The sequence below is a fragment of the Mirounga leonina genome, unplaced genomic scaffold, assembly GCF_011800145.1.
Source record: "Mirounga leonina isolate KUSES-001 unplaced genomic scaffold, KU_Mleo_1.0 Mir_127, whole genome shotgun sequence".
Lineage (NCBI taxonomy): Eukaryota > Metazoa > Chordata > Mammalia > Carnivora > Phocidae > Mirounga > Mirounga leonina.
This window is the reverse complement of record NW_023270316.1, coordinates 53,244,766-53,269,705: the sequence shown is the minus strand read 5'-3', so window position 1 is coordinate 53,269,705 and position 24,940 is coordinate 53,244,766. Positions and strand designations below refer to the sequence as shown.

At 37.2% G+C, this 24,940-nt stretch overlaps 1 protein-coding gene across 3 annotated transcripts in view; it reads right to left on the bottom strand.

Moving 5' to 3' along the window:
* DNAJC15 (DnaJ heat shock protein family (Hsp40) member C15) overlaps window positions 1-24,940 on the bottom strand; it is an 80,049-nt gene that overhangs the window by 49,051 nt on the left and 6,058 nt on the right. For all 3 annotated transcript variants that reach the window (XM_035003317.1, XM_035003315.1, XM_035003318.1), the window contains exon 2: window positions 1,911-1,962. In XM_035003317.1, coding sequence (XP_034859208.1) covers window positions 1,911-1,962 — 52 coding nt within the window. The remainder of the gene's footprint in view (window positions 1-1,910; window positions 1,963-24,940) is intronic.

The window sequence follows — 24,940 nt, the reverse complement described above, 5'->3', positions numbered from 1 at the left end:
AGTGAAAGCCTAATTCATCCAAATCTCTTATCCTAGAGATGTCACGTCCATCTGATTCTACAATGGTACAAAGTATAGCTTTTAAATTACCGCAAAATTCCTTTAAAAGCACATATAATCAGGCAGTCTCAATGAAAACAGCAAGCAAAGCCTTCAACAAGTGACCTCTGGAGGTTTACTTGAATCATAAACCAGAAGACCTAGTTCCAACAAGTGTAAGTATACTTTCTCCTAAATTCTATTATTCAGTTATATTTGGCTTTGGAAGAAATGTTCCTGCTATTTAATATTATAGTTAGTAATAAGAACTTGGCGGGGCGCCTGGGTGGCTCAGTCGTTAAGCGTCTGCCTTCAGCTCAGGTCATGATCCCAGGGTCCTGGGATTGAGCCCCACATCAAGCTCCCTGCTCAGCGGGAAGCCTTCTTCTCCCTCTCCCACTCCCCTAGCTTGTGTGTTCTCTCTCTCTCGCTGTCTCTCTGTCAAAAAATAAATAAAATCTTAAAAAAAAAGAACTTGGCAACAGCATGGTATATACACAATACACATGCCAATTCTTCTCATTTTAGAAAGAAGAACCTGGCAAAAAACTACAGCATCTTTCTTTAATTGCAAATAAAAATCTTACATTTGAATTTTAAAATAACTATGCCAATAATAGTTAATACTGTAACAGTAAACACTAAAATTGTTTCATGTTTATAGGCCAGTTTGTCAGAATTCCTTTTTGGACATGATAGTCTCCTCATGAAACCTCAGTATAGTTATAATGTCAAGATACAAGACCCTGATGGCACAAAGACCAAGAGAATCTGAACCACTGATCTTCTTGATTTTAAAGTATTTATTGTTAAGGTGCTTTAAAAGAGAGTTGTGTGAAATTAAGTACCATACTTATAAAACAAAACAAAAAATTTTATGTCTCATTTTTTTACTGGATTTTACTAACTCCATATAACCACAATGGAATGTAGCTTCACTTAAAAAGAAGATCCAAGAAACAAAATCAAACCCATGGAACTTGAGATACAAATGCTAAAACAAAAAATGTAAAGCTTTATCAACAAGGAGATGCTCCCAGATTAACATATGATTAGGAAATAGCCATGTAATTTAAAACTATAAATTAATGACTGGAAGAGAGAAATTTTGCTTTAAATTTTTATAACTATTCTTTGGTGATTTGGGCAGTAAAAGAAATTCTCCTGAGTTTATCAAAAAAATTACACCAATGTGTTAAAAATGAAGTAACTAATACATTACAGGGAACAACTATGCTCATCAGAAAAAGCGACAGCTCAGGAAATGTGTAATCTAATCCTGCAAGAAAAAAATCCAACATGGTAGAATAAAGGAACCCCATATCACTTACATTGCTTCATATTAAAGAATTTTTTTAAAGTATACTATATCGCTCAAACTAAAAAAATGCCAGGAAGGTCAACTATTATTGGGGCTAGTTTTCCTAGCTTCATACATTGTTTTTTTTGTTTTGTTTTTTTAAGATTTTTATTTATTTATTTGACAGAGAGAGACACAACGAGAGAGGAAATACAAGCTGGGGGAATGGGAGAGGGAGAAGCAGGCTTCCTGCCGAGCAGGGAGCCTGATGTGGGGCTCGATCCCAGGACCCTGGGACCATGACCTGAGCTGAAGGCAGACACTTAATGACTGAGCTACCCAGGCGCCCCAGTAGCTTCATACATTGTAAATTTTCTTCACTACACAGTTCATCTAGTTTTTGCTACATTGACAAATGTTCAGTGACTATAAATGGGAGGAAAAAATGAGAATGTATGTCTTAAAACCCAAACCTCAGAATACGGAGGGTCTCCTCATGAATCACTATAGAAACTATTTGAAAATATTTCTTCTGCAACATTTATTGATAAGTATCCTTTATTTATCTCACCTGCAAACGCAAGAGCTGCAACACCCAGTCCTACAGCTATCAAACTTCTTGCCTATGAAGGAAAAAATGATTATCACTTACACAGTCTTACACACTAGCTTTTTTAAAGTAAACCATTTTAAATAATGAAAATAATTACGTTAAATACATTTTCCTCAAGCTCTGCTGTGAAGAATAGAATTTTTTTCTTTCATCTGCAGTGTCTACGGGATTCTACCTATTGCGTACTATATCAGCTAATTTTCAGTAAACCAAAATTATCCTAGGTATCACTTAATTTCCATATATTTGAATTCATTCTACCCAAGAACTTGTATGTTACCTATTACTAAAATATCTTCTGTAGATTATTCTTTTTTTTTTTTTTAAGATTTTATTTATTTATTTTGGGGGTGCGGGAACAGAGGGAGAGTGACAAGTAGACTCCACACTGAGTGTGGAACACAACATGGGACCCGATCCCACGACCCCAAGATCATGACCTGAGCGGAAACCAAGAGTAGGATGCTCAAATGACTGAGCCACCCAGGCGCCCCTGTAAATTATTCTTAATAGTGGCTTAAATATACTTATCTTCTACAAAGATAAAAAGCACATATTCCCTTTATATTTACAAAGCTCAATGGCATTTGCTATACTTAACATTTTGATAAAACATTAGATCTATGTTTAGTAAAGAAGTCAAACTGCCAAAAATTAGTAAAAATTATGAATAATTTAAAAGTTAATTTACTTCTACCTTTCTAGACTAATGTAAAAATTTTTAAGTAAGAGCCAAGAATTCAGAATCTAAAATTATGAGCTCATTCTGATAAAAATCTATTTTAAATTGGTTATGTACTACATATTATTCTATGCTTTTCTCCTTTACCATCTCAGAAAAATATTTAAGTCACAACAGAAAAGGTTTATGTAGCAGAGATCAATGGTTTCCCCCCAACATCCATTCTCCCTTTCTTCTCTAGGATCAAGAGTTCCTATTTTTAACCAGACATATTTCCAAGCCTCCCTTAGACTATGGCTATGTTAACTAAGTCTTGGCTTTTAAGATAATAAGCAGGGTGGTGGTATGTGCAACTTCTGAGAAGTCCTTTGGGGATGGAGGAAATGTCCTTCTCCTTTTCCATTCCCGCTTGCTGGAAATGTAGACATTCTACCTAGAGCAGCCATTTTGGATAAAGAAGGAAAAACAATGGGATGAAAGGAGACTGTGTCCTTGATGATTATGGAGCTGCCATAGAACCCCTGGACTGCCTTTATTTATATGAGATAAAAATAGAATTCTATCTTCATAAGCCACTGTAATTTCCAGGCACTTGCAACCAAGTCAAATTTTGATGGATACAGAAATTAAGGAGAGACATCACAGAAATGTTTTTGTCTGATTAGTGGTGAGAGAGGTAAATCCACTAGATCCAGGAAAGACCATTAAAAAAAAAAAATCTAGAATAATCTCAGTAGGAAACAGAATGGATTCATTTCACATTGGTGCAGAAGTAGTTAGATGGAGGCTGAGACTAGAGCGATGATAAAACCAAAAAGCCCTACAGACATCAGTCTACAAGTTCCATAAGAGAATACAAGTCTTAGGAAATCAAAGCCCCAAATCTTCAAGGGAAGACTCTATCATGAGAAACACCAGGAAACAAAGAGCACCCGTATGAGGTGCTTTAACTTTAATATCCAGTTAGCTTTCTCTTAGAAATCTAGAGCTCTTCATGGACAAGATGAAGTTTATCTATAGTTCTCAGTTCTAGTTCTAAGATAGACCTTTTCACCAGGCAGTAACACTAGTGCACTTTAGGAAAGAAGATTCTTTCCCTGGCAGAGGAGAGGAAGCCTAGAGCTAGCTATCCAGAGAGGCAAAATAGTTTCCCAAGTTCCTTTCAGGTTGTGTAGACAGGTTGTCCTGAACAGAAGGGAAGTGAGTACTGATTTAAAAGAAGATATTCTGTTGAGGTATATTTTTGCCATTTTCTAGAGCTTCCCTGAGACTATATAGTTTGAAATTTCCAGTCTTATCTTCCACTGGTTCACTTTAATGAACCTCAGTCCAAACAAACTACTCAACTGTTTCATGTGTGAATTTATTTCCCTTCCTTATAACCTTGTTTATTCTTTCATCTGACTAGAAATATTTGCCTTTGCCTACCCAGATAGTTGTTCTTAACTCTTCAGCCTAAATCTGCCACAGAATGGAAGAAGTCATTAGCAACACGTAACAGACAATGAGCACATATCCAGAGACACATATAGGATTCCCTCACATCAATAATAAGACGAGGGACAATTCAATAGAAAAATGGGCAATGAGGTGCCTGGGTGGTTCAGTCGTTAAGCGTCTGCCTTCAGCTCGGGTCATGATCCCAGGGTCCTGGGATCCAGCCCCACATCGGGCTCCCTGCTCAGTGGGAAGCCTGCTTCTCCCTCTCCCACTCCCCCTGCTTGTGTTCCCTCTCTCTCTCTAATAAATAAATAAAATCTTTAAAAAAGAAGAAAGAAAGAAAAATGGGCAAAAGGTCACAGGCTTCATAGAAAAAAATCTAAATGGTTAATACACATAACAAGTACTCAACGAAAAGAGTAAGTAGGGGATACTAACAACAACAACAAAATGGTGCAGAAATATTAATACCAGCATATAAAGATCTCTAGCCTTTGCGGAACTTGTTCTGTCCATTGAGGCATCCCAAGCACCAAGCAATAGTATCTGTACTTCCTAGGGTTATTGTGAGGATAAAATATAATAATGTATATAAAGGACTTAATATAGTGGCTTGGCACATAGTTAACAGTCAGTAAATGTGAACTGCTTTTAATATTATCAATAAAAATAACTAGCTATTATTGAATATAAGTGGTATGACAGAAGTATGAACAGTGTTCTGTAAACCCTGAAATTTGTCTAAAGGAAGATTCATATAAGTAATTTTTGAGGTAGGCCCTAGAAAATGAATTGGTCTTCTCGAGATTAAATAATCCAAATTTTCACATTTCGAAAAATGCATATTTAAAAAATGTAAAGTCTTGAAAAATTGAGTTAGTCTATATAAAAGTTCACATTTTTATAGATTAATAATTATTGTGTCTTTTTACTACTTCAACTACTCAAAATACAAATAGCTGCCTCTATAATTCCAAAGAGATTTTAATTTAAGGTATTTATATCAGAAACATTAAAGCATTAGGCATTTGATCATTTTTCACTTTAATACATAAACCTAAACTATGTTTAACAATAAAAATTCAATTTAATTCAACAAATAAGTATTAAGCACTCTGCTGATTATTCTCCATTTGTCCCTCCAGATTCATTCTTCACCCTTAGGACTTGCTCTGTACTTCTGCCTTCCCTTATCTCTAACGACCACATTATCCAAGTCCTCACTTGCCCTTTAGTTTCTCGGTGGGTTTTGCCAAGGAGAGGAAGTGTCAAAAAGAACACCAAGCATAGGTTACCAATCACAGGTGAGGACTCCAGACACTTCTGCCTGTTGCATCTTCGTATCAAAGTTGCCAAGGAAAACACTGTAAAAGTCAAGCACTGGATAATGCTTTACTTACATTAGAGAAGATACAGATCAGTTCCAGTTGTATGCATCAGTCCCTTATGGCTAGTGGGTGCCCCCAGCAGCTAGCTGACTAAAGGAAATGGGCCTTCAAGCACCCACCCTTCTGGTGGTGCAATAGAAGGACCTCCCCCCTCTCTACCCCACACTGTCCCTGGAGTCTGAAATACTGATATATCTGAGGGCATATGTAAGAGCCATTGACTATGCTTAAGCAGAACAAAGAAACACTCAATAAGCACGAAACCAGGAAAGATAATGCCACAAAGGTGGTAAACCCAGCACAGGCTATGTGAGCTCCTCTTCTCTTGGTAGGGAAGTATTCTGAGCCCAAGGCCCACTTTTATGTGGCCAAGTGGGACTGAAATACTGTGCATAAGAGACAGTCCTTCCCAACAGGAAGCATCAGCAGAAAAGCAAAAGGTGGAAAGAGATAGAAGTAATGGTACAATTTACTCCCCACTATGTTTCCTTTTTGGCCACAGCTCCTGTTAAAGGGCTCCTCTTCCATGCCTACAACTCTTACTGGGTTCTGGAACATAATTCCCATCCTCTTGCCCCTTTCCCTGGGTGGATACATTTCCAACCACTGCCAGGCCCTGGGTGATTCATCATTCATTTCTGGTTACCTTAAAGCATGCCCACCTCTGCCAATAATCCCTTCATTAAACTATCTTCAAAAAAAACACCACCCATTACTACCTGACCCTCACTAATACAAACATTACATACACCAGTCACTACCCTATGCACAGGGCAAAGACCTATATCAAATGAGTCCTATGTAGGACACTGAACATGGTGGGCCTCCAATGTTTACATTAATCTCCCAAAGACCTTTATTTTTATCCTTATTACAACATTTATTACACTAAGTTATAGTTAAATGTGTTGTGTCTCCTTTAGCTTTTCTAGATACCAAGTGTCTTTTAAAAATCTAATGAAATCAGGGCGCCTGGGTGGCTTAGTCGTTAAGCGTCTGCCTTCGGCTCGGGTCATGATCCCAGGGTCCTGGGATCGAGCCCCACGTCAGGTTCCCCACTCGGTGGGAAGCCTACTTCTCCCTCTCCCACTCCCCCCGCTTGTATTCCTGCTCTCGCTATCTCTCTCTGTCAAATAAATAAATAAAATCTTAAAAAAAAAAAAATCTAATGAAATCTATGGATCACCCCAGAAAACCATAAATATAAATACACAGCAAAATTTTTATATAGTTTGAAGGGATCCAAGGGTTTCTCTGAAGCCCTTTAGTTTATGAGTCCCAACATGAGAATCTCTGTAAAAAAATAAAGAAAGAAAGAAGCTCACTAAACTAAAAAAGGGTGTATCAGTTACCTTTGTGCTCCTAGAGCACATCAGAAACCTGCCATATGTATTTCATTTTTCATTCATTTAACAAGAAAAATATTAATAACATAACAAAATAATAATAATACGAGAAAAGTAATGTTGATTTAGAGTTAACCTCTATTTCTAAAGACTAACTTTACAAAAGATAAACACTAAAGGCCTTGCAACCTTTAAAAACAACAACAAAAGCAAACCCAAATTAGGTAGATCACTGGAGCAAATAAAAATATTCAATATATGACCAAAAACTGTGCAATCAAATCTTATTTATCCACAGTGAATGGACAAAGTATAGCACAGCTCATCAAAAACTCATTTTCCTTATTGGAATTAAAATTCCTTACTGGAAGGAGTTCTATCTTATTTACCTCTTCAGTGGTATTTGCAATTAATTTGATATTAAAATAATTTATACTTTTTAAGCATAGACAATTGATAACAAACAAAAATATATTATTTGGGAGCTGAACCCAACTTGAGATTTTCAAAAAATACCATGTATCTTACACAATCAGATTTTGTACTATGAAATAAGAACAAAGGTCTTTCTCATAAAGTTTTCAATGGAAATACTAAAACTATTAGATATAAGCAATTAAGTTTTAAAACTTTAACTTTAACTGGTCCAGAATAAGAATATGATCAATTTCCCAGAAAAACATATTTATCTACTACCTAACAGTTTTCTATTCACTAAAAATTCATTGGTATTTTTCTTTCAGACACAAATTGAAAGAGGTCTAAAACAACAATAAATTCCCCCAGCCCTCCACATATGTGAATGACCCCAACAGGGAAAAGAAACTATCTAATTGCAAATATAGAAAACAGGAAGTACAGGAGAGCGAATCTGAAATCTCAGCAAGTCATTCACACAAAACTCTTAACCATACCTTTATTTGGCTTTAATTTTTAAAAGTAAAATAACTTCTAAAACATACTGGGGCTTTTAAATTGTCCATGGTTCATTTAGCATAACTGTGTAAATATCAGAGAACTCCATCAACATCTTCTCTCATTTACCACTGTTGAAAAAAATTTCACATATGCTTTATTACTATGCTATTTCACATTTACTTAAACTTCAGTATTATATCCTCAGGCTAACCAGATCTAATTTATTTCTTTTATATATGCAACATCGTATCTAATCCAGTGTCAAGCACATGGTATACTTCAATTTTTATTTTGAATGTTTTTTAAATAACGATTCTTTAAAACTAAATTGCCAGTAACAGAACAACAAAAATGACACTGAAAACACAATTTAAAAGCAAAATGGTGAATCAGGCATAGTGTTAGTACCACAAGGAAAGTCATTTTCTTTTTTTTTTTTTTAAGATTTTATTTATTTGTGAGAGAGAGAGAATGAGAGACAGAGAGCATGAGAGGGAGGAGGGTCAGAGGGAGAAGCAGACTCCCTGCTAAGCAGGGAGCCTGATGTGGGACTCGATCCCGGGACTCCAGGATCATGACCTGAGCTGAAGGCAGTCGCTTAACCAACTGAGCCACCCAGGCGCCCCGGAAAGTCATTTTCTAACAATGAGGCAATAACCAGGTTAAATGTCTAAAATTGCTCATGCGACTGGATTAGCACCATGGTACATCTGTGATTTTAGAGAAACTAGAGAAATGTTATTTCTTTGACTTAGGAAAACTACAATATGTGCTGAAAATAAAAGTAATCAGGCAGTGGTATTTAAAAAGAAAGATGTGTATATACCTGTACTCTGGCCTAGCTAAAATTACCATAGGTGTCATACACACAGAGGAAAGAGAAGATGGTAAATGCGGATGCCATACAAGGGTTTTTGTTATTGTTGTTCTTAAAAATATCCACAAAGCTGCCTTCGGCGAGTTTTAGTTTTGAAACATTTTCTTTGAAGACTCAGATGTATATGGGTTTGGAAAGTAGCTAACATTATCTAGGCCTGCAGAAGATCTAAATAAATTCTTAGATACATTTTTCTTCTCTGTACATTAGGCTAGCACATACTTAAACGAGCTGATCTTTCTATAAAAATGTACACATATAAGAATGACAAATACCATATGATTTTACTCATGTGAGGAATTTAAGAAACAAAACAAATGAACATGGGGAAAAAAAGAAACAGACTCTTAACTACAGAGAACAAACTGATGGTTACCGGAGGGGTGGGGGTGGGGGGATGGGTGAAATAGGTGATGGGGATTCAGGAGGGCACTTGTGATGAGCACCTGGTGTTGTATGTTAAGTGATGAATCACTACATTCTACACCTCAATGTAATATTACACTATATGTTAACTGGAATTAATTGATTATAATAAAAACTTGGGAAAAAATGTGCATATAGAGAGAGAGAGAGAGAGCGCGCTAAGAACTAAATCAGTTACACATCAGTTAGAAATTCTACCAACTAATTCTTTAAAAACTAGTCCAGACTGGTGTTTGGGAACACCTATATAAGGAAAACAGAAAACATTCTATTTGCCCTAAATTTGGAAATTCAGTTTTTAACAATTTCATTATGGTCACCATGAAAAACAAAGACAATATGTATACACATAACAAATTTATGTGATATTGGCCAATGGTATTTAATTCTTAAAAATTCATGACACTTTTAACTGGGTGATAGACACTGGGGAGGGTATGTGCTCTGGTAAGCGCTGTGAATTGTGCAAGACTGTTGAATCTCAGATCTGTACCTCTGAAACAAATAATGCAATATATGTTAAGAAAAAAAGAAGAAGAAGAAGGTAGCGGGAGGGGAAGAATGAAGGGGGGAAATCGGAGGGGGAGACGAACCATGAGAGACAATGGACTCTGAAAAACAAACTGAGGGCTCTAGAGGGGAGGGGGGTGGGAGGATGGGTTAGCCTGGTGGTGGGTATTGAGGAGGGCACATTCTGCATGGAGCACTGGGTGTTATGCACAAACAATGAATCATGGAACACTTCATCTAAAACTAATGATGTAATGTATGGGGATTAACATAAGAATAAAAAAAATGGAAAAAAAATTCATGACAATTTTAGATTTTATCTGTGAAAAATGCCAAAAAAACATAGTTTTCACTGTATTACCTTTGACCATACACAAAGCATGAATATTTTAGATATTAAAATACCCATGCATATGCATAACAGCACTGCAGAAACCAATGAATGATAAAATCTCAATGAAATTGATTGGCTTCAAAATGGTTGGAGAGTTACCACAGAGATTCCTTTTCTTACACTGCTAAGTCTGGCTGAAGAAAAGTCTTATGTCCACACTAAATGGCATCAGAAGAAGATTATGGCTTCTGATGTCTGCTGGCCTTCAAAACTGCTCAAAGCATCCTCCTCCTCATCCTTAATTCATACCATTCCCCACTCCTCTTTGCCTTTAGTATTCTAAATTTGTACTTTTTTTTTTTTTTTTATAAAACTTCATGTTTTTCATCCATGTGGCAAGCATGAACTCCCTCAATCTTCCACCCTGAGTATCCAAATCAACATTTACCAGTTCTGTTACCCTAAGCTGATTTGTCTGGGCCCATTTCTTCATCTATAAAATGGAAATGTGAACACCTATGTTATAGGATGCTCAAAATGATTTATCAGACAAGGTTATGAAAAATGACCAGCACACTGTGTAAACATGGCAGATCTCTGCGAGTCCTTCTTTACTCCCACGTCTTTACTCTTACTCCTTTCTATTCCTCTCTGCTCAGTCCTCCTGGAAAATTCCTACTTATTCTTCAACAAATAGCTTCAAGGTCATCTCCCAGTGAAGCTTTCCCCATCCATCTCCTCACCCAAGCAAACCTCTTTAGTGCCCCCACAGTATTTAACAGATCTATTATAATACATGGTACATAATTTAATAATGGTTTTACCTATTTCAAACTTCTAAAATGTGAGTTTTCTGGAAGTAGGGACTGTTTATCTCTTTGGATTTCCAAAATCTAACAAAGTACCCAGTACATAGTAGCTTTTAAAAATTTGTATGAGATGAAAATGACCTTAAGAAGCTTCCCCACTATCCAGATAGCTTTTAGAGTTTGTATGACTTATGTATTGTACTGTGTGTTGCTAGTGAATGAAATTATATTTGAAATGGGAAAATGTAACGGACAGTGGTCATCAAATTTAACTAAGACACTAACACATAATCATGTCTCTAAACATCCTAGACCAGGCAAATATATCCAAGAATCTCACAGATGACCAAGAAAATGAAATAAAGAGCCGTGTGTCAGGTAAACTTCATCACAAAAATGAAGATAATCCACAAGTCCATGTAGGAAAACATGAAGAAAAGATTGAATTGTTATAAGAAGAAAAATAAAGAAACTTCCAATAAAAGAGTTAGGTATTTTTCAAGTAGCTATTTGGAGGCTCTCTCATCTTTGACTGGTTGACTGATTTCAATAAATACTCAGTGAGCGCCTACTATATTATATGCCAGTCACAATTCTAAGTTCTGATGATTTATCAGACAAAATCCTTATCCTTCTGAAGCTACATTTTAGCACAAGAAACAGACATTAAACAATATAAATCAGGAAAATATACAATAGAAAATGTTATGTGCTGTGGAGAATATTAAGCAGGTAAAGAAGTGGGTGTGTATTTGTATACCAAGAGCGTCAAATTTAGATAGAGTAAGCAGGGAAAGCTTCACTGAAAAGGTGACTTTTGGGGGAAAAAAAAACTGAAGAAAGTGGAGAAGCCATGCCAATGTCTAAGGAAATGTGGCAGGCAAATTAAGTATGAAGGCCCCGAGGCGGGGGTATGCCTAGTGTGTTTAAGGAATACCCAGAATGCCAGTGTGCACAGAGCAGAAAGTGAGAGAGTGGGAAAGGAATATGGAATGAGGTCAGAAGGTAACATGGGAACAGATCATGTCAAGCCTTAGGGGTCAACATAAGGACTTAAACTTTGATATGAGACATGATTGTTTTGAGAAGAAGCCTAACATTATCTTATTTAGAATTCTAAAATGATCACTAGATGTCATGTTAAGAACAGACATGTCGGGACGCCTGGGTGGCCCAGTCAGTTAAGCGTCTGCCTTCAGCTCAGGTCATGATCCCAGGGTCCTGGGATCGAGTCCTGCATCGGGCTCCCTGCTCGGTGGGGAGTCTGCTTCTCCCTCTGCCTCTGCCCTGCCCCCTGCTTGTGCTCTCTGTCAAATAAATAAATAAAATTTAAAAAAATAATAGACATGTCAAAGCCAGAGGCATGGAGATGACTTAGGAGTCTATTAAAACAATCCAAGAAATAATAGTAGCTTGGACCAAAGGGATTGGTGATGAAGATGGGGAAAAGTAGTCTGCTTCTGGATACATTCTGAAGATAAAAACATTAAGATTTGTTGAGAGATTGGAAGTGAAGTATGAGAGAAAGAAGAAACAGAGTCCACTGACAGATGAATGGATAAAGAAAATGTTATGTATATATACACTGGAATACTATTCACCCATAAAAATGAAGCAAATTCTGGCATTTGTGACAACATGGATGAACCTGGAGCACGTTATGCAAAGTGAAATAAGCCAGACACAGCAAGACAAATACTATATAGGATCTCACATTTATGTGGAATCTAAAAAAGCTGAACTCATTGAAGCAGAGAGTAGAAAGGTGGTTGCCAGGGCTGGGGGTAGGAGAAATGGGGTGATGTTGGTCAAACATGTAGTATAAGATGAATAAGTTTTACACTTGAATTTGCTAAAAGTATGTCTTAAGTGTTCTCAACACACACACACACACACACACACACACACGAGGTGATGGATGTGTTAATTAGCTTGATTGTGGTAATCATTTCACAATGTATATGTATATCAAGTTACATTGTATACCTTCAATATATACAATTTTTATTTGTCAATTATAACTCAGTAAAGCTGGGGTATAAAAAGGGATGTCAAGGTTATTGCCTTACACAGCTGGAAGAATGGTGTTGCCTAAGAGAAAAATCTGTGAGAGGACTGGGGTCAGAAGAAAGGGAGGTCATCAGCTCTCTTCTGGACTTGTTTTTCTAAAAACATGCCATCATGAAAATGATAAATAAAGCCCAAGCAAAGAAGTACGTGAATTTGTAACACCTGGGGAGAAAAAAGGTCTCATCTAAGAATGGAAAAGAAGGGGTGCCTGGGTGGCTCAGTTGGTTAAGCGACTGCCTTTGGCTCAGGTCATGATCCTGGAGTCCTGGGATCGAGTCCCGCATCGGGCTCCCTGCTCAGCAGGGGGTCTGCTTCTCTCTCTGCCCTCTTCCCTCTCATGCTCTCTGTCTCTCATTCTCTCTCTCTCAAATAAATAAAATCTTTAAAAAAAAAAAAAAGAATGGAAAAGAAGAATGGGCAGGTTGTCTCAAAAAACCTTCTTTCTTTGTTATCTTGCAGTGACTCAATTCTCAAGGGTTAATCACAAGCAAATCACTTTCTGCTGAACTCAGTGTTTTATGCTGCCTTATTTTTTGGTTCAATTTCTACAAAGAAAGCTCTTTGAATTTAAACAACGTAAGTGGAAAAGAAAAAAGAATAAGAAAGACTGTTGGCAAATCAGCAGAATTTGGGAAAGAAAGGTAATGCACATTCAGATCAAAAGAAAGAGGGGAAGAGAATTTATATTTAAGAAAAAGTGTCAGACATGATAAAATGACATCAGGAAGACAATTTTTACAATTATCCTTCCCTAAAATCTTCAAGCTGGCAGGAATTTCACAGATTTTCATACCTAAATTGGACTAATCCGCATTAATCTACCTGGCCTTTACCATCCATTGCCAAAAACAAATACATTTGAAACGCTCTCAAAACACTAATTCCCCTGAAAACCTTAAATTAAGTAAAAAGGAAAGGCAAAGCTAACTACATCTGTATTTGCTCCACTTTAAAGTCACTTGATTTATTCTTAACTGCAGGCAAGCATTAATTTCTACAGCAAGACTAGATAGTAAATAAAAGGGCAAAACAAAAACAAAGCAAAAGAATAAAACCAAAAGCCAAACATAATAAAAAACGAAACTCTTAGGCTTAGCCCAATTGAATATTTCTCTAACTTCTAATAAATAATTAACAAAATCCCCCAAACTTAAATCCTTGCTATATAGTTATTTCTTTTTTTCTTTTTTTAAATTTAGTCATTTGAGAGAGAGAGGGCACAAGCCGGGGGGGCAGGGGGGCAAGGTCAGGGAGAGAGGGAGAAGCAGACTCCCCACCAAGTGGGGAGCCCGATGCAGGGCTCAATCCTAGGACCCTGGGACCATGACCAGAGCTGAAGGCAGATGCTTAACAGACTGAGTCACCCAGGCGCCCCTACATAATGATTTCTTAAAAATTTCTTTTAAGTACTGTTTTGCATTTCTTCAGTGACCCACTGATGTAAACCTTGTCTCCATTTTCTCCTAATAAAATAAGCAGCTTTCTTTGTTCACATTAAATGTGGCTGGTCAAAGTCCTACCTCCATATCAACTTAGCCCTGGATGCTCCTGGGTTCATCATAGCTTTGCCAAACCAGGCCGTACATTTGGGTCCAAGTCCTTGAACCCAAAGATACTGTGATGGTTCATTTTCTATGTCCATTTGGTTAGGTCAGTGAAACACTGATCGAGGTGTTGTTGTGTGGATTATTTTGTACATGTGGTTAGTGTCTACTATCAGTTGCTTTTAAAGGAGTTTATCTTTGATAATATCGTGGGCCTCATATAATCAGTTGAAAGGCCCTACAAACAAAATTGAGGTTTCCCTGAGGAAGCAGAAATTCAACCTCAAGAATAAGCTACTGTCTAAAAGTTTCCAGCCTTCAGGTTTGCCCTACAATTTTATTTTTAAGATTTTATTTATTTGAGAGAGAAAGAGAGAGGATAAGCATGGAAGGGAGGGCAGAGGGAGAGGGAGAAGCAGACTTCCTGATGAGCAGGGAGCTGGATGGGATGTGGGGCTCAATCCCAGAACCCTGGGATCATGACCTGAGCCAAAGGCAGGTGCTTAACCGACTGAGCCACCCAGGTACCGCTGCCCTACAAATTTTAGACTTGCCAGTCTACATAATTATGTAAGTCAAATCAGCAAAATAAATGCATAAATAATACATACTACTTGGTTCTGGTTTTCTGAAAAACCCTGACTGATATAGACTTCTGCTGTGTTTCAGTACCAGAAAATAAAGCCTTTAGTCATATCCCCTTGATTCACTCATTACTCACTAATTAATTCAACATTTAAACGTTTAATCCGGGTGCCTACTACAGACCAGGCACTGCACTAGGGGTAAAGAAATAGATCAGTAAGATGACCTCACAAAGGTTATAAATGGATTCAAAATCTTTGAACAAAACATGTATGTCTTCAAATTTTGCTAGCTTGCTTTAATTATTTTAGATTATCTATAACTGTATCTAATTCCTTTGAGAACTTAGTAGATTTTCAGCTAGAAATACTTCTTGGAATAATAAAAGTATGCTAATACTATTTGTCAATGATTCTCAAAAGTTGACACATAGGACATTTCCATTCTTAGGCTTCAGATTTTAAACCAGATAAAACATACTCTAGGTTATTTGCAAAGGCACATAGTTGTAAATGCCATCCTTTTCTCATCTTGCTATATTAATATGCAAGAACATTGAAGTTAAGATCCACTGCTTTATACAATTATACTGAGATAACAGTGTGCAGAGAATAACCTAGTGCACAGACTTTGCTAGTGTTAAGATGGTTCACCAGTCAATTCTGGAACAAGGATGCACTAACTAAAAACTCTAAGTATATAAAATTATAATAACATAGTAATTGGAATTATTTAAAAATTTGTAAAAACTTTCACTTTCGCTTGAGAGGGGAAGACTTCATTTTTATATCTTTATTACAATTTAGTCAATGTAGTAGGGAGCAGTGGAATTGAGAGGCTGAAAGATGACTTCAGCAGATATTTGACCAGGGGCCGTCAATAAGACACCTGTACCTACTCTTACACATTTTCCCGGGGAGCTGGTCCCAACCCTATATCTGGACCATGGCATTTTCTCTCAAAATAAACTCTCCCTCCTCTGAAGCTTCTGGCTGTGAGGAAGGGAGCAGAGGTACCTGAATCATATCCCCACAACCCTCACTGACTCTATTAGTCCCTGCCCTTCTGTTTCCACCACCCTTCATGAAAAGACATGATCAATCCCTACCCCCAACACAGAAGGGTGTTTGATACATGGCTTTTCAGCTACTAAACAGCAAAGAAGAAAAATGGAACTACTCTAGACAGGCAGCAAGATCAAGTAAACTCCCAAATATGAAAGAAATCAACGCCATTGGAATCTCTCCTATTCCAGTATCACCACCTCTCCACCTCCCAGTTTATTTCACTGCTGTGATCCCAGACTACAGCTTCAAAATTTGTCTCCCCTACTCAACTGTGAGCCTCTAGAGAGCAAGAAGTAGGCTTTATTCATCTTTGTAGTCCCAAAATATAGTATGGGCTAAATAAAAGTTAGTGGTTAATTGACAGGATAGATGCATATGGGGATAGATGGTTAGACAGACAGATGGCCAGCTGGCTAAGTACTCTGCTTCTGGGCAATAGATGGCTTCTGAGAAAAGTCCAGATAAAGCTGAAGGACAGAGTCAAGGTTAGGTCAAGGAGGAAAATGGGACGGTACTGGGACAAAATAAAGGTTAGAAGATGGGAAACCTGAATTCTGATTAAGGTTTTGCCCTTAATTCACTGTGACCTTAGGTCACCACAAGTGAATAGGAGGACAGGGATCATCTATAGACTATGTTAAATATAGATTAGACTAGTTACCTGTGGAATATTTTAAACAGATTCAACCAGACAACTTATATAAAGTCAACTTCCATCTATTTAACAATATGGAATCATCTCAAGATCAAGCAACCAGACCAGAAACAGGCAAGACCTTCAAAGCAAATTTCTAATCAGAAAATTAACTCAGAATGATACTGAAAAACAACTATCGCATTTGGAAAATATTTGTTAGGAAGTAAGAACTAGTGTGGGCTCTGCATTTTGCTTTGTGTTTTCCAATGCTAAATATGTCAAATCTATAAATGTAACTTCTGAGACTTGTTCTTTGGTCTGAAGCTTCAGATACACCTGCTCTCAAAAGCTGGCTCTTTTAGGGAAATCCCTTTTACGAAGATGGCGCCGAAGGCTAAGAAGGAAGCCCCTGCCCCTCCCAAAGCCGAAGCCAAAGCAAAGGCTTTGAAGGCCAAGAAAGCGGTGCTGAAAGCACATCACCTACATTCCCACGACCCAAGACACTGCGTCTGCAGAGGCAGCCCAAATATCCTCTAAAGAGCGGCCCCAGGAGAAACAAGCTTGATCACTAGGCCATCATCAAGTTCCCCCTGACTACTGAGTCAGCCATGAAGAAAACAGAAGACAACAACACACTTGTGTTCATTGTGGATGTCAAGGCCAATAAGCACCAGATCAAACAGGCTGTGAAGAAGCTCTACGACACTGACGTGGCCAAGGTCAACACCTTGATCAGGCCTGATGGAGAGAAGAAGGCATATGTTCGACTGGCTCCTGACTATGATGCTTTGGATGTTGCCAACAAAATTGGAATCATCTAAACTGAGTCCAGCTGGCTAAATCTAAATATAAATTTTTTCACCCAAAAAAAAAAAAATCTGGCTCTTTTAGGCACTTCAAGGTTCATTTAGGTCTAAGAGTTAGTTTCTTTAACTTTCATCACTGCCCTAAATTTCTCTCTTTCAAGTTTAAAGAGTATCCTTAGTTCTGTTTCTAAAATTTGGAAGAAAGGGACTTTTTTACCCAATGGATATCCTTTACCATTTTATTATTATACTTTTATTAAATTATTTCTTTGTCCAGTGACTTCCTGAATTAAGAATTCTAAACTATCCCTGAATTAAGTTCTAAACTTTTAGCCTTTCTTCAAATGAGCTTTCCCCTCCCTGCACCTCCACACTTCATACCTACTTCTCCCCTCAATATATTTATTTGTTGTCTCTTTCTGGAAAATTTCTATTGACTGTTTTAAAAGATGTAAGCAGAAATACACACATTATTCTAGATACAGAGACACTGTCCTTTTACACAAAAAGATATATTTCTGTTTTATTTTCAACAGCTTCCTTAAAATGTCCAATGTTTTGTTGGCATTTCTGACTGCAATACAGTAAGTCAAAGTCACAATCATAGAGGTGAAAGAAATGACAGAAAACAACTAGCATAGAAAAACCCACATTTTACAGAGGAAGGCACTGAAGTCCTGAAAAGTGACATTCCTTGTCCAAGTTATAGCAGTGGTTATCAGTGTCTGCACTTGAACTAAAATACAGGTATTTTAATTCCAGACTGGACCCTATGTCTTCAAGCAACAATTTAAAATTATTCCCACTCTTCAAATTATAAAAAGCTGTCAATCTTTCCAGTGTGAGCTCATATTCAATGAAACATCCCTATCTGACTTTAATGCCCATTCACAAAAGCCTTATCATGTCTTATCCTATTTGTTTTTTAATTACCTAGAAAACATAATATCATTTAATTATCTAATGCCAAACTAGATCCTAGCACCAGCCCTTGATGCCCTTGCTCCTTATAATTCCCTTTTTCACAAAATTTTATCTTCCCCCACCCATTCCCAAGAAGTTGTATTTTCAATATTCCTACATTTAATATAAAATCATTCAGTTTGTTAAGTATAGAAGTAGATTAAATTGACCATTTTAGTAAGTATGTAAGTGGAATTACTCATATTTCCTTCAACTTTTCTTCTGGATAGGGACATGTGGCAATCTTGTCAGTCTTCAAGTATGAAGGCCATTACTAATGAGAGCATACATTTTAGCCAGCAACTCCAAGTCTTACAAGTTGTTGAGGGAGTGATTCAGTGAACAATCTCATGAACTGATGCTGAGAATTCAAATTGGGACAATCTATCTTGAGGGTAATTTCATCATTGGAATCAACAGCCTTAAATATATTCAAGTCATTAGGCTCAGTAAGTATAATTTAAAAAAATTATCCTAAGAAAATAATCAGAGAGGTGCATAAAAACTTACATATGAGAATATTCATCACTGCACTACTCATAATATAAAAAACTGGAAACACTTTGAATACCCAGCAATAGGGGGTTAATTAAATAAATTAGGGCATATCTGAAATATGTATTGACAAATAATATACTGAGGAATGGTTATAGATGATATAATAAATGATTATAAACCAGAATGTACAGCATATACACAGAAGAAAAAGGGAACAGAATGAGATAAACCAAAATTTAACTGTAGTTATATATTCTTAGTACCTAAATTTTATCATTTAAACAAAGTCCTAGAATCATAGATTTTAAAATCAAAGAAATATGGTTTGACTTTCGGATCTCTACTTGTCAGCTCCATGACCTCTGACAAACTACTTAACCTCCTCATCTGTAAAATAAGGATAATACTTATAGGTCGGTATGAATTTTTATAAATTAGAAAATTTACATACATCACTTAGTATTTTAGATGTGATAAACATTCAATAAATGGTAGCTATTACAATTACTATATCACATTATTACACAGTTGTTTCTTTCAAAGTCAGAGGAAAAAATAAAGGTTATTAAGAAAGAAAAATCTTGCAAAAATCCTACTTGGTCTGAGGGGCTTAAAAACTTAATTTCTTAAGCCAGAAACCCTCTGACCCTATCACAAATTCCTCCTGGCACTCTTCAATAAAAACAAATGCACTGATCTCTGGCATCTCCCTTTTTATCGCTACACTTAATTTTGCACCCTGATCATAAAAATGATCTTGCTGCATCTCTAGCTAGCCTCTTCTCTATCACCTACTCCTACAAGCTTTTATTACACTGACTTTAGAGTCCCTGGCAAGTACTCCCTAAACTCTTTTGGCTTACATCTGATGTATACCTTACCTGCAACAACACTGTAGCTTTGCTTATTCTTCTTGCTTGGGAAATCATGCCATTTTCCGAAAACTACTTTTACTCCCTTACAATAACCTATTTCACTTTAGGCAACAATTCCTTAGAGTGGTAATGCTTACAGCTCAAATTTCATTACACAGTATTCTTTTCTTCCTTTCTGAGTTAAGGTGAAATAAAATTAACTCTGCTTCAAGGTTTAAGAATTTTTAAACATATCTTAAAGTATCTAAAGACTCTGAAAATTAGCACAAATACCAGGACTATAAATCATTTCTCGGAGTTGGATTTCATCAATTTCCGATATCTAAATGATGGAGCAGCAATATCATTCAGTAAAAAGTCAAGGACTTTTCAAGTCAAAATTGGTTTCATATCTTAGACCTGCCACTTACTAGCTATATGACCTTGACCACTTTGGTCCTCAGTTTTCTTTTTTTTTTAAGATTTTATTTATTTATTTGCGAGAGAGACAATGAGAGACAGAGAGCATGAGAGGGAGGAGGGTCAGAGGGAGAAGCAGACTCCCTGCTGAGCAGGGAGCCCGATGCGGGACTCGATCCGGGGACTCCAGGATCATGACCTGAGCCAAAGGCAGTCGCTTAACCAACTGAGCCACCCAGGTGCCCCAAGTCCTCAGTTTTCTTATATGTGAAATGGTGAAAAGTAATATCTAACTTTTCAGAGTTATTATGAGAAATGGGAAAATGTAATCACAGCATCTGGTAATTAGCAGACATTGACTAAGTGCTAGTTTACTTCCTCAATTATCTGCATGCACATCATGAACTCAGTACATTCATGCCTATCATTGTTTTATTTTTATATATTCAACAAATAAAAATAGAAAATATTACTAATATTATGGAAGCAGTAGACAGGTATGAAATTTTTCACTTTATAAAATAACATTTGAAAAGATTAAGAAGCAGTGTTTTGGGGCAAACAAACTTGGAAAAAACTTGTACTGGCCAAAGGTGAATTTATAGTACAAGGACCTAAAGCGATACTCTACAAAATCTCAGAGTCAAAAAGCCCTAGGATACCAACGCAGACAATAACATTAGTGTCAGAAACAGATCTGTTGATACTTAGAAATGAGAATGAATGAATCATGATAGTCCTACATGATATTCTAACTGTTCTAAACTACATGATATTCTGCTTTTAAATAGTAAAATAGCACAAGTTTTCTAGAATGGAAGGAAAGGCTGAAATGGGTTACCCCAAATCACTTAAAGGAAATATACAAATTAGGTATCAATCCATGGCACTTCTTAAAACTTCTATTTAAAACTCTTCACAAAAGCCATATAATATACTTGGAAATGCTATTAAGTATTATATAGTTATGAAGTTCTTGGTGAGTAAAACTTTAACATCATTGCAGAAAGAAAATAAGGGAAAAAGTGCTGTTTATAGCACCATCTGTAACTGATCTCAAGGCTGTTTTAGTTCTTAACCCTTCAGTTCTACATATCTGCTATACAAAATTATTTTTTCAGTTGTGGTGGTAGTGATGGTTGTTGTTAAATTCCAGGTATGCCAAGTGGAAATTATTCCTTGGAAGATCATAATAAATCATTTAGAGGAATATGCAATATTTTACGTTATACCTGGAGATAGGCACTTCTGTGCACTGACTTAGTAAGATTCTGTAACAAACCTGAAATATAATGATAAATACAGAAAGACTGATGAATCTCTCTCTCCGTCTCTCTCTTTGATTTCACAGTCCCCTGGCATCCTCTATTAGCAGTCCCTAATAGCAGATATTGAAAAATAAAAATAAAGCCAAACCAACAAAACAAAAAAGAGCATGGCTGAAGCTGTAGGAGAAATGCTACATTTTCTGGTGGACTAAAAGTGCAGCCACTCACCCCAAGACAAGGAAATCTTTTACTACCATACTTCATCAGCTATACAAGGGGAAGATAAGGAAAATGGGGACAAGTTGGGTAAGAGGATAAAAATGAAACTATTAGGATCCAGAGTTGTGACCCAGAATGAAGTTTCCCCTAAGATAAAATGTTATACACACAAGGCTTCTTAGAGAAATGGTTGATTCTAGGACAGGGACAAAAAACATACAAAATGAGCCTAGAGCACCTTATAGTGCCAAAAGTAAGGAAGTGTTCAAAAAAACTCTACAGCAATGGGGTATGTCAAAGGTGTATAGGAGCCAACTGAAAGAGATACCAAAGCCAAAGGTGGAACAATTTGAGCAACAAGATGAACAATACTGGGTTATAACCCAAAGTGTAAATATCCACAAATCCTGACCGATATAAATAAATGATTGAGAAAATAAATAAATCGGGGAGAAGAGACAGATCTCCTGTGCAGAAAAATTCCAAATAATTTCATAAAGAACTCCACCCTCAAGGAGGGGAAGCGTAACTCCCCACTCCTTAAATGTGGGCCACACATAGTGACTTCCTTTCAAAAAGTACAGTATAGAAAGGGGAAAAATTAACTTTACAGTGGAGAAACCAGACAAATACTACTTCATCAGATTAGATCAAGGTTAACCTATATAGTGAGAGATCATGTTTATAGCATGTCCTTTTATACGGACAAATTCCAGGGGAGGCGCACTCTGCAAAATATCTGACCAGCATTCCTCAAATCTGTCAGGGTCATCAAAAACAAGGTGAGTCTGAGAAACTGTCACAGCCAACAGGAGACAAAAGAGACACGAAAACTCAGTGTAATGTGGTATCCTGGATGGGATCCTGGAACATTAAAAGGACAGTATGTAAAAACTGAACAATCTGAAGAATCTGAAAGAAGTATGAACTTTGGTTAATAATGTATCAAGCAGGGGTGCCTAGGTGGCTCAGATGGTTAAGCGTCTGCCTTCGGCTCAGGTCATGATCTCCAGGTCCTGGGATCGAGCCCCACGTCGGGCTCCCTGCTCGGCAAGGAGTCTGCTTCTCCCTCTTCCTCTGCCTCTCCCCACTGTTCCTGCTCTCTCTCTCTCTGTATCTCTCTGTCTCAAATGAATAAATAAAAAAAACAAACAAAAATTCCTTTAAAAAAAATAAATAAAATAATGTATCAAGCAATACTGGTTTGTTAATGATAACAAACATACCAAACTAACACAAGATGTTAGCCGGGCAAATTGAGTGAGGTGCATGGGGATTCTGTGTGCTATCTTTTCGCTTTTCTATAAATCTAAATCTATAGTCTATTTAATTTTAAAATGAAAAAAATGTTACACGTGGTGATTAGATTTTCATGAGAGCTAATAATGCTTATTTAATCTCTAATAGCATTTAAGTAATATTCAGAGAGCATAAGACGGTGAAAATGGAGTTCCTGAAAGAATACTCTGCCTTACACTGTGAGTGAAATAGATTTCTGTAGGGTAAAGGAATACACACCATTTATAAAATAGTGTTTTGTAACAGTGTTTTTAGGGGACTATGCTTTCAAATTTCTCAACATCTGTGGAATTCAAATCGCCTCACAGCTGAAAATAGCCAAAGTGAGTGTGTTGGTCCCAGACCTGTTCGTATTCACTGATCCATTCCCCAGCTTTTCCCTACTCCGCTCTGTTGGGAGGACAGCTAAGTCCTGCAGCCCCCTGTGTCACGTTGCTCCAGCTGAGTCCGACCAATGGGATGCAATAGTGGGAGACAGGAGGGTGATAAAAGGGGAAAGGCCAGGGTACTTCTCCCCTTTCCTCTCTGTCTCTGTGGCTGCAGCTCCCCACTGGACACACCCCCATGGTCCAGTTACCAAGTAGTGGTTATGAAAACACCACCTCTTCCATTTGACCCCACGGCCGTGAGGCGGCCAGTGGCTTTTTACTCTTCTCAACGTCTTCACTGCCTCACAATCCGGCCTGGCTTCACAACAACTCCTTCACCTATAAAACCAACTCTCTGTGCTACATTTCCTTTGTTTTACATAATTTAGATGTATCTGTTTTCCTGGTTAGACCTTCACTGACACAGTTAGGAAGGCTGAAGGGGAAAGAAGAGAGAATATATTTTGAGTAAAAGCAGAGGCAAGAAAGCAGAATACCTTTGGGGTTCATCCACACATCAACTGTGTGACCTAGGGCAAATTATTTCATTGCTTTAAGCCTCACTTTAGTCATCTGTAAGTGGGGGATTATAATATGTATCTACACCTCCCAGGGTTATTACGTGGACTAAATTGAGTTCACGCATTTAAAGAATTAGCCTAATGCCTGGTATAAAACATTTGGCTATCGCTGCTTTTACTGCTGCCATTACAGCCTCTAGACTCCAGAGGACTGCCCACTCTAATACAATCTTAACCGGTCCTGCCCTTTTCTGCTTCTCTATCCTCTACCCTTCTTAAACACTTCCCTAGGCCTAATATTCATGAAGCCCGCCATCGATCACATAGCTCCTACAAAACTTCAACGGCCTAGAGACATGGTCCTCACTCCTTAACTTGCCATTCAGGTATATCCACAACCTTAATCCAACATATTTTTCCCCTTGATAGTAAGTTACATTTGTTTTTCTCTCTTTCTAAGCTTCTCTTGAAAAATCAAATATTTTTCAAGCCCCTTGAGGACAAAACCCATATTTGATTCATCTTTTAACTATAGCACTTAGCCTCAGTACCTTACCTAATAAAGTGGGACTCCAGATCTCACATTTAGGAAGTACTGTTTTTGTTTCCTTTGCCTGAGGAGACATATCTAAAAAATGTGGCTAAGGTCAGTATCAAAGAAATTAGTGCCCTTGTTTTTTTCTAGGAGTTTTAAAGTGAGACTCAATACATAAGTGTTGGATGAATGAATGAACAAATAAATGACAGTGCTTAACAGAGCCGGTCTTGAATTAGGTATTTAAATTTGATCCAATTTACCTTCTAGAAAAGTGGCTGGCAAATGTACAGCCCCACACACCAAATCTGGCCCTCCAACTACTTTTGGAAATAAAGTTTTACTGGAACACAGCCACATTTATGCATTATCTATGGCTGCTTCTGCTTTACAGGGGCAGAGTGCAGTAGTGTAGCAGAGACCATATGGCCTGCAAAGCCTAAAATACTATTTAGCCCTCTACAAAATAAATCTGTTGACCTCTGTCCTGGAGGGTGGCAATCCTGGTTTATCTATATCTGACCCACAGACATCTAGTATATAGCCTCCATGTATTTGGTATTCAAAAAAATTTTTCTTTTATTAAACTGAATGCATTGACAAA